This window comes from Seriola dumerili, unplaced genomic scaffold (genome assembly GCF_002260705.1).
Source record: "Seriola dumerili isolate Sdu_G_001 unplaced genomic scaffold, Sdu_1.0 BDQW01000367.1, whole genome shotgun sequence".
In the NCBI taxonomy this organism is placed as follows: domain Eukaryota; kingdom Metazoa; phylum Chordata; class Actinopteri; order Carangiformes; family Carangidae; genus Seriola; species Seriola dumerili.
The window spans coordinates 1764145-1775484 of record NW_019174622.1 but is presented as its reverse complement, the minus strand read 5'-3'; the positions used below and the strand labels follow the sequence as shown (position 1 = coordinate 1775484).

At 41.4% G+C, this 11340-nt stretch overlaps 1 protein-coding gene across 2 annotated transcripts in view; it reads left to right on the top strand.

The window, feature by feature from the left end:
* Positions 1–7424: 7424 nt before the first annotated feature.
* The window catches only part of LOC111233092 (rho GTPase-activating protein 7-like), a 42322-nt gene continuing 38406 nt past the window's right edge, over positions 7425–11340 (top strand). For both annotated transcript variants that reach the window (XM_022760853.1, XM_022760852.1), the window contains exon 1: positions 7425–7615. In XM_022760853.1, coding sequence (XP_022616574.1) covers positions 7603–7615 — 13 coding nt within the window. In that variant the 5' untranslated portion in view covers positions 7425–7602. The remainder of the gene's footprint in view (positions 7616–11340) is intronic.

Genomic DNA, 11340 nt, shown 5'->3' with positions numbered 1-11340 from the left:
CAGAGAGAAGCCTGAGAGAGGAGATGTGAAACTACACTGAGATGGTTTTTATATCTGCTTATGGATTAACACAAGAAAAGTGTCAAATAATTTCTTATAGTTTACCCAACATTACAAACAAATCACAAGATTGACACTTCACTTAAAACAACAGAAAATAATTATTTTGCTCCTCAGCCGCCAGTTTCTTCCACTCTCTACCTTTCACACTGCACAGGTAGCATTTCAGTTGAGGTCTGTCAGCCAAGAAAGCTGCGTAGAGCTCCACACGCTGCCGCTGAGCTAACGACCTTTAAGACAATACATGGAGCTTGTCAATCAAAAACATCAGTCGAAAGAGCTTTAAGTTGTGCAGGTGTTGTGTTGTTGGAGCAGCATGAAGTGTGGCCCTTCTACAAAATGTTTTCTTCTTACAAAAACAAACCAAAGATGGTGTTTTGGTGAAAGCAATAAAGAAAGAAGTAAAGGTTAGAAGCTGTAAGAGCTGTATTGTCTGGGCTGATGGAGACTTTAACCTCTCCATTTAACTGCTTTTGAAGAAGCTTATTCTTACTTTTTTTAAAAAGGAAAAACAAAATACCAGAAAACAGCTTTTTACGTTTTAGCATTTCGTAGCTTCTTTCATTTTCGTGTCGTTATTAAATTCAAGGCTCTTCATTCACTCACTTCCTCACATACATAACAACTGGATATCTGAACTCCAGACCTCTTGGCGATTTTCTTTCCCAGTTGTACAGAGACGAAGGCTGTTTGCACTTCGCCCTTTTGGGCAATTGTGAATTTAGATAAACAGCACGTTGGGTTTTGTATCACAGGAAGACATGTTAGTGTTTTGTAATATTTTCTTGACAACTACTCAACGATATCAGAAACTCTTTTCTTGCAGTGACAAACAGCTAAAATAAAACGGGAGGGACGTACAAATGAAACACAAAATTTATTCCCTTCGAATCCACAGACGCCTCAGAATCCAGATAAGGATCATTTGGCAGAAAACTAACCGCAGAGTTTGAATATGACACAACAACACTGGCAAGGAAATAAGGGCCCAGAAAGTCTGCTGTGTTTGCTCCAACCATTGGTTTTAGGAGGTGTAGTCCTCATAAAGACACTTTCCAAATGAACTGTGTTTGGACGGCCCATTACTTCAGACTCTTAGATCATTCCTAAGTGCTAATAAAGAGCATCTCTAATCAGATTCCCAATAAAGTGATAGTGAAGTCCATGGGAGTCTACTTGAGTCAGGGGCTGGCCCTGCAAAGTCAAACAATAGAATGAATGTTTACCTCCACCAAAGAAGAAGAAAGCATTTAATCAAGACATTGATTCCTGTGAGGACGCTGTGGTTGTTCTGTTTTTCTTAGGCAGGAATGATGGCCGCAACGTTCATGCTGTTACTTAAATTACACAGAGAGACAGAAGGCGATTAGTTATGATGTGTAAATTAAGTCAGTATTTATTGGATAGAAAATGCCATCGTTCTAATTCAAAAAACGTAGCACAGATGTATGTCGTGCTGGCAGCCGCAGAATTGACGACTCGGGTAGTGGAGAGATTTATTTAATTACCCCAGCCTGCTTCCCTGAAAGAGGCAGCTTGAGAAACAAAATCACTTAGTGCTGTTTTTCACTGCAAAGCTTTAAAGAAATCTGGTGCTGGCTGTCTTTGTGCTGAAATAGATTCGGGAGGGATTTCTAAGAAAAAGCAGAGTTTTTACAGATATCCTGATTATATCCAATCGACACCACCACACTGGTGTCCTCAACAAAGTGTACCATAGAAGTAAGTGTCTTTTCCAAGAGATATTGGTATTATTTTCCAAAACTACTACCTAAACCATGTGTCAAGCCTTGTAAAAATAAACTATCAAGATTTGTTTGACATCAATTGGCTCACAGGAGCAGAGAAAGCCTTTGAAATGTGATCCCCTCGTAACCCCTTTGCAACCCGTCTTCAAACCTTTCTCGGTTCCTTCCAAAGATAAACTTTATTATAGTACAAAAATGATCATTTTGTCTCCTGGTCTGCCAAGCTGTGGTTAAGGTTTAGGCCAAAAAACCCCCCCCAACTTGATCGAGGTCCCTTCGTTTGGGATGCGAACTGATCACAAACCTCCCTCCTCAACCTCCAACTTCAGAGGTTTTGCGGCGGCAACATCACACTACGAACCCTTTGAGACTCAACCGTCTTTATTCATACAACCACAAGAGGGTGTTTTAAGTGTGCAAACAAATAACCAATTCCATCCATGTCTCTGGTGAGGACGCTAGCCCCTTTTATAGTGAATGTAGTGTAGTAAGCCAACACTGATCAGCAGGATACCTCTACTGATCTACAGCACTGTGCAAAAGTTTTTAAGCACTTCAGATGTTTAGATTCTTATCCATCACGCAACAGAAGGATGGACTCTATAAGAAGATAACAAGATGCCAAGAAGAAAGCAATCCATCAAGTAAATCCCCAAACAGCCATTTCTACCTCTTACATCAACAACACTGGAGATGAAGCTGAATGGGCCATTTTGTAGCCAACAGATTTCATCTATCAATTAACTGAACTTGAGTCTGTGCTTCAAACTTCAAGACTTTTTTGTCTTGTTTTATTTTGATTAGTTTCTCCCCTTTTGTGGCTTCGACTTTGTTCTTGTCAAAGTTGTTGCTGTTCTCCTGGAGAGTGCCGGAGTAGAAACAGGAGCTACCTCCCTGACTAACAGGGTTCATAGCATTGGAGCATTTAATGTTTTTTATATTTTTTTCGTGGCTGTTTTTTCCGTCACTGTTTTTCACACATGTACAGTGGCTGTGCAAACGTTTCTAGGCAGTTTAGATGATTAGCTTCTTGTCTATTAAACAATATCATTAGGAGGCGTCTGATTGGTCCCAGAATCGTTCTGCAGCAGGACAACGAGCTCAAACATACAGAGTCATAAAGAGTTATCTTCCTGCAACACAGAGCCCTGATCTCAGCGTCATGGAGTCAGTCTGGGATCACATGATTAAATCACAGACTAAATCCAGAGAAGAACTGTGGCAGGTTCTCCAAGATGCTGGATCAACCGACCTGACAAGTACCTGAAGAGAACGGGTGCTGGTTCAAAGACAAACACTGATACTGATGTAGCTTTTCTTTCTCTTTTCAGATAAATAAAAAACAACCTGACTTCACTTTTGGTGCCTAAAACATTTACACAGTACTGTATATCTAACCAAAACAACAAACTTTGACAGTGCATTAAAAAAGTAATTCCTATGTAATGAAAAATGGAGGTCGTATTTATTGTAAATAAATAGATAATACACATTTCTTTTTGAGCATGCTGGCAGCGAGGCTTCAGGGATGGCAATGTCAGTTTCTATGGTCGCTCAGTCCACCAGAAACCAGAAAATATTTCAACTATTTTTCGGACATTCATGGTCCCCAGAGGTTGAATCCTACTGGCTTTAGTGATACCCTGACTTTTCCTCCCGTGCCTCCACGACATTGGTGATTTTGAGTGAAAAATCTCACCAACTGTTGGATGGATTGCTATGAAAGTAGTGCCAGTTATCAATTCTTGCTATTCCTGCTAAAACAGGTATATTTATTTACCTGTCGATCGCTGCACGTCCAAAAATATATAGTGAAATAATGAGTCACTGTCACGGCAGATGAGCTGATAACAGAGGACGCTGTAAACAGGGTGTGTGTTCACAAGAGAGCAGAGGAGTTTTGATTAGAGGTTTTTGAGTCACGAATTCAGTGTTTACAGTTTCTCTGAGCCAAAGATGACGTCTTCAGGTTGTTTGTTTTGTCTGAGCAACAGAGATATTCAGTTTACAATGACAACACAGAGGAAAGAAGCAAATCCTCAAGTCGGAGAAGCTGGAAAATGACTTGATTCATTGACTAATAATCTACTTTTTTATGTTTTAATATTGGCTTTTGGGCCGAAAATCTGTGCGGTAATCTATGTGTAGTAGATATACAGAGAAAGGCAAATTTACACTGTCTGAATCACACAAACTCTCTCTCTCTCTCTCTCACACACACACACACACACACACACACACACACACACACACACACACACACACAGATGAAGTGATGGGTCGTATAGAGTGTGTGCTGCAGTGTTGAGAGCAGAGGCCACTTCCTGTCCCGCTGCATCGGAAATACCAGCCCCGAAGCCTCTGAGGCTGGATTCAGATTAGACTACAAACACTCGCGTACACATTCACACTTTAAGTAAACTCAACCACGCGCACGCCCCAGAGCAACACACGCGAGCAGCAGCAGCAGCAGCAGCAGCAGCAGCAGCAGCGAATAAACAGCGAGGTTGAAGCTTGTGAGAGCTCAATGCAGCACCAGCACATCTCAGCGAAATGTAGCTGCCTAACCTCAAACACCAAAACACACACACACACCACACATATATGTACACACTCATACACACATCGCACACAAACACTCACACGCACAAAAAAAAAAAAAAAAAAAGTCCCATCCGCTGGGAGTATTGTTGGATTCTTCCTCCTCTGACGCCCGTGAGGCTCTTGCTTGGGAAAAGGAAACGCAGTCTTGTGTAACCTTTATACACAGCAGAGACAGAGAGAGTCTTTTTGTTGGCAGCGCCAGAGGTCAGGCCCTGAGCTCCGCTTTAATCCTGATTTCTACAGTCAACATCTTGTCAGCTCCAGAGACTGAAGGCCTTTCTCCTCCGTGACATTGGGAGGAGCGTTTCACTGCGAGCAGATGAATACATACGTGCAAGTGCAATCAAAATAGATTGGAGAGCACATGTCTATTTTTTGTCTGCACAGAGAGGAGAAGAAGTTATCATTAAAGCTGCATTAATCAATATTTTTTATATCTAATGTCAAAGATTATCATCAAACTACAGTTCCCCTCAGAGTGTTTTTAGTCTATTTTTAAATCAGTGTTTTGTTTCATGGCTCTCAGTGTTTGTGTTTGGTTCACTCTTGGCTTTTCTCAAGCTTGTTTCCAGCAGCTGTTTTTCAGCAAAGTCTCATGCACCCAGTGTGCATCACCTTCCCCCGGGAACAGCAGACTTAAAGGTCCCATGTAGTAGAAAGGTAGATGTCCATGTCTAGGTTCTATATTAATACTGTGAAAGTATCAAAGCGCTCAGTAATGACAAAAAGTTTCCCTACGAAACCAACTTCATGAAAAACACACACCCTCAGGCAGTGGCTCAGGAGGTCGAGCGGGTCGCCCACTTATCAAAAAGGTTGACGCGTCCTTGGGCGAGATACTGAACCCCAAACTGCCTCTGATGGCCGATCCATCAGTGTATGAGTGTGTGTAGAAGTGCTGTATTAATGTGTGTGTGAATGAGTGGATGTGTTTTGAGTGGTCTATTGCCTTGTAGAGACGCTATCAAACAGTTATTGCATCTTGTGACGGGATCACACCGGCCGTGATTCACATGAGTGCTCAGCAGTCATTACAGCATGGGACCACACCCATCAGCTACACACCTGTTGAGTCTTGTGACTGCATCTTACGGTTGCGACGCTATTGCGGTGACGAAATCTGTCCGAAGACATAAACAGCTGCCTAAAGTCTAAAACCCTCGTCTCAGCCTGTCTCTGACTGTGTCCGTCTGCTGTTTGGTGCTGGGCAGGTACAGAACAGAAACAGCTGCTTGATGCTGCTGGATACAAGGTTGATGAGAGTAGGGAGACTGAACCGTACAGAAAATGTGCCAAAACTATGAGGTAAAAGAGACTGAAAAAGCTTCAAACAGCTGCCAAATTGGTGATTAATTCTTCCAGAGTTTGTCATTGAGAGTGACGCCTTTCACATTAGCGTATGAGTCGTATGATTTGTCGTTAATATAAACCATGTTGGGAATATCACATCTTGCTTCACTACCAAACATAAACACACACATTTGAGTGCGTTCGTGTTTCTGAGAGGGCGATCCCCCTCCTCGAACATCTCCGAAGTTCCCGATCTGAAAGCCTGTTGAGTTCCTCAGTAAGACCTCTGCATCAGTGTGTATGTACGTCAGTGGGATCTGACGCTGCCAAATGCCCCAAATGTTTCCGTAAATCACAGACGTTGTAAATTATCAGAGTAAATATGAAGCAGGCGATAGAACTGATTGAGGGGGAAACTGCTGCTTGGTCTGTTCACAACAGCTGCTGCTGCTGCTGTCGGGGATGGAGATTGGTCGTTCACACACAAACACAAACACACACACGCACATGCGCATTACAATTAACCACTTAGAATCAGACAGGGTCATTTGATTGGTGATTGGCGATATTACCTTAACATTGTTGTTGTCATGGCAGCAGAATGCAGGAAATACCTTTTTGACTGTAATGTTGTGGCTGTACTATGTTGTATAACGTGTATTACACACCCCCTGGGCTTTAACCCATGAAACCAACTTATCAGGCCTCTGACATCTTCTCAGAAATGTTTCCCTCCGACCTCTTCCCTCTCTCTTTTTCGACTCTTCCTCCTCTTGCTCTGCGACTCCCGGCAGACTGTGGAAAAAGTCCATTAGTTGTTTACATACTCCCACTTTCTCCTCCTCCACTTGTGAATTAATGTAGCGAATCACGCAGACCGCTCTCCTCTCCTCTCCTCTCTCCTCTCCCCTCCTCTCCTCCGAGGGAGTTATTCACATTTAAAAGCCCATAATCAAACACCTACGCATTAAATGGAAGGCCATTAATGCTAATGGTATACCTTGGACTGAGCCGAGATGAAACCTTGAAGAACTACACACTATTAGGGCACGGCAAGGACTTTATCCTCCTTGAGTTGAGTTGGGTATGTCTTTCATTTCATCTGAGGTGATGAGAAGGTCAGAGATCGGAGCAGTTGGGAAGTATTCAATCTCAAAGAGGAGAGAAATTCATCTCGTTAATTTCCTCTCTTTCTCTTTGCAAATTTACCACCTACCAAGTGTTGTGATGCAGAGCCTGAGCAGAGGAGATTATTGATTTGTATTGTGAGTTTCACCGCAAACCTCATTTCACTCTCCGAACAGCCTGATTCAAATTATACTATTTTAGTAAGGGGGGGAAATACAAATTGCCAGGCTGGAAGCTGCCCTGTGGAAATCTGTGGTCACTCCTGTACCAAGTGGGCAGCCAGCTCACTCTGGGATCCATCATTTCCTCTCAGGGAGGGTCAGCAACATTCACCCTCTCCCAGATTTTATCTCCCAAACTTCACCAGCCTGTCCACAACTTCTCCCACATCTCGTTCGGTCACAGAAATTACAAAGTAATTTCAGCCTCCCCCAGGCAGGCGCTCGAGTGTCTGAAGTGTTTCCCTTGGGTTATTTTTAGGACATCCCCCTCCTGGTGGTTCAGATGGTCCGGTCTGGGCCAGAGGAAGGGGAGTGGTAGGGGAAAGGGGAAATCTTCAACAATGACTTCATTAACACGATGCCCAACATGACCAGCACAACTGGACTTTACTGCTCTGTTACAACTCTGGATATATGACCTTTCCTTTTGGATTTAATTCTTTAAAAAACTCTAGTTCTTTTCATCTGCGCCCACATCACTTCTAATGGGTGACATGGAAGTTTGCTAAAAGTTTCCCGCCCCTCATCCAAGACTTCAGACCTTCAGAAGCATGTTGATCACAAGTGAGTACATGTTGAGTTACATCTCCTGTGCTGTGTTACATGACAGACAGGGAGATAATGAGAACCCCAGCTTCTCAATTCTGCCTGTTTTCTTTTTGATGACAATTGACAATTGGTGCTTGATGACATTCATTAAGTTGATGATTGCTAATTAGCTTATTGAGTTGTATTTAATGAGGACCTAATTGAGCCTTGATTGGAGTGAATATGGCTTCTGGTGGAGGTACTTTTTACAACTCATTTTTTGAGTAAATACTGTATCAGCGGTGAAAATCAAAGTGTAATAGGGTTTTTTCTTCATTCATGAGGCAAAAAAAAAAAGGAATTTGAAGCACTCCAGTATCGACTGAGAGTTCTTTATTGTTTGAAAGCCGTGGGCCTGAAAACATCATGAGAGCGGTTTTGAACTCTGGTAGAATAAAAGCTTTTTCTCTGGCAGGAAGAGCGTAGGAATCGCTCTGAATGTGCGTGGGTTACTTTCAAAATGTCACATATTGGAGAGGACTGATCACCCGCTAAAGAAAACTGCAAAAACTCCGACTCTATTATATGAGTTTTTGTCTAAAAACTTTAAAATACACACCTGTATGTGTAGCTGCTGTTACTGTATGTAAATTATATTCAAATTAATCAAAAACTAATGCCTTTATTTTGAAATATGTGACCTGATATCTGCAGTTTTGGTTTTAGTCTTGTCTTTTTGCTTCCAAAGGTAACATCTGTGGACATTACATGACATGTAGTAGTCTTTGACACTTTCTCACCATGTCGTGTGACAGTGAATGTGAGTGAACATGGTGTTAAAAGCTGAGCTTAATCATCATACATCAATATATATGGAAGAAGGGGTTAAAAATCTTTTTCAATTAGCAGCAAATAAAACTGTTTTCCATCCAAATTGTTATCTACTGTATTTTTAGTGGCTTGAATGTAAATAAATGTGAGGCATAAAAGTAAAATAAAACATAACATAATTAGTAGCTGACCAGGTTGTTTAGTAAGATCAAGACAGTGACTTTTCCTTGTCAAGACCTTAGTTGCATTGCATTCTGGTCCATTTCCTGCTCAGCTCATGAAGCAGCGTGCTTCTTCAACGGGTGGATTATTTTTTAAGATGGTAGCTTTAGTATGAAACCCACACTCTTTGATTCTGACACCGAATCTCGATTCTGAATGTGATGCTGTTGACAGTTTGATAGCTCAAAGTGTTTGGTGTGAGCAAACTACTCTGTAGGTGCTGGTGTCACTTAATCTTCCTTTTACCAGATATTCGTCAGAACAGTCCTAGAAAAACAAAGTACAGTAGGTGGTATCTCATAAATAATAATATATCAGTTTACTTTTTTCTTTTTTTTTTTCAAAAACAGCTTAACTTTAGTGTATTTTTAAAACTGTGCAGTCAAACCTCACACTCATCAAGAGCTCTGTTGGTGTTAGTTTCTCCTGAACAGTTAATGAGCTGCAGTTGTTTTTACCTAACTGCACAAGTGGCTCATTAACTATGAAAAATTTAAACACCTACGGGACAACTTAAACTTTCAGATTCACTGTAGAGGTGAGAAATTTTGGAGCCCAAACTATCCGACGTTTTTTTCCTCGCTGAATAATTTAGCGATACCTGGTTAATAACATCAAGACTTTCTCACTTGTTTTGTTCATTAAAGTTACTGAGAGAGTTACAAGGTGTGGAAAACAACCCAGTCATGGTTACATTAGAAAATAACTCAAAATTTCATTAATATTAAAAATTAAACTCTTGGCTCTTTGGTGAATGTATTCTCCTTTGTCGGGCTGGCATTACGAGCTTAGCTTAAAGGAGCTATTTGTAAGTTTTTAAGGTTACAAAATCCACCTACTTCCACCTATGAAGCTCACTAATTAGCACATTACATCATTTCTTCTCATTTATGTTTAATCTGTGAGCAGTCGCCAGGAAGTTATTGGTCCCATCCAAGACATGATCCTCCACATAAACAGCAAACCGTCATTTTAACACTCTGATCTTTTATACAAGCGAGTTATAATATGTTAAACAGTTGCTTTACTGGTGCTGCTATGATACATTTGGTCAGGGCCGGAGTAGCTGCCCCCCCCCCATTCCCAGGCCTTGTACCAAGCTAAGATAAATGGCTGCTGACTGTGGCTTAACATTTGATGGACAGAGTGGTATCGATCTTCACATCTAACTCCCTGCCAGAAAGTGAGTAAGCACATTTCCCAAAATGTCAAACTATTCCTTTAAGCATATTATATCAATAGGTTCATCTAAATCTTCTTTGCTTGAATGCTAATCCTGAGCTTCACAGACACCAACGTAAAAACTTGTGAGCTCACTTTGTAGCTGAACCACCTCTGCTGAATTACGTGAGCTTTTGTTAAGCAGAGGTCAAGTGAATGTAGAATGAAATCTGCAGCTGCATTCGTACTTCAGATTAATGCAGAAACAGGTCCGGATGGATAATCACAATTTCACATGCTTGTGTTTTTTCCATCAGTTTTCCATTAGATGCAAAGGCATCTAGAAAAGTTCATAGTGATGTCTCAACAGTCATATAACTCCTAAATCATCTCTTGTACAGCCTGAATAATATGATGAATGTGAAAACTGGTAGAGGACGAGCTTAATTGCCTGCAGAGTCATTCTGGCCATTTCCTCACTGACAACGCCTAAATTCAAGAGGATGACGAACGGAGCCTTCCCACACCACAAATGGTAAAGCAAGAGTATGTGTGCTGCCTCTGCGAGACGATGTAATCACTGTTTTTTTAGGCAACTCGGCTGATTCTGACCATGACACAGAACTGCAGGGTCAGTCTTTCCAAAAAAAAGTTTATATAATTCAATCTGACGGGTAAAAACACACAAAATTTTTGGTAGGTAAGATTCTCAGTAGCTGTTGGCAGATGACCTGAAGAGCTCGTTTTGGAGGCAGAACAGAGCAGATGAAATGCTCCGAGATTAAAGAAAATAAAGAAATCTTCTCCCTCCGTGTTTTGCTTGGCCCGGTGACAGCTGGTTTGTTGCCCGGGAGCGCATTGCAGGGCTGTGTCATATCTGCTTCTACGAAATGCCCCTGTAGTCCCTCCAATTTGCATCATGGTAACCTGAGACTATACTCATCTGAGCTAAGTGAAGCCATCTTTCCACTGGCACCGAGGCTCAGGACGGACTGTTGTTAGCAACGGAGGGCAACAGTGCACAGGAGTTATGATACTGTACCTGGGTATGAGCTAATGCAGCTATACCTGCCAGCTGAGGGTGAGGCAGGTCATGCTCAGTGTGTGTGTGTGTGTGTGTGTGTGTGTGTGTGTGTGTGTGTGTGTGTGTGTGTGTGTGTGTGTGTGTGTGTGTGTGTGTGTGTGTGTGGCTTGGACCCATGAACTTAGATGAAAGATCAGAAATCATTCAAATTATTTGTATAGCACCTAAACCATGAATTCAGATTCATTTAAAGAGGAGGGCCAGAGTGGAACCAGAATAAAGACAAAAACAATCAATAAAAATAGTAAAATTGATTAAAAACAAACATATATAGAAATGCCAAAGGACAAAAACCAATCAGCATATCATATGTGCTTGACCCACAAGAGTCAAAAAGTGGGTAGAAATTTATTTAAAATTACTATTTATATACAAGAAAATAAAAAATTGCAACATACATGTGTGTTTGTATGGAAGCTAATGCCAAGTGAACAATTTTAGATTAGATTAGAAAGTCTTTATT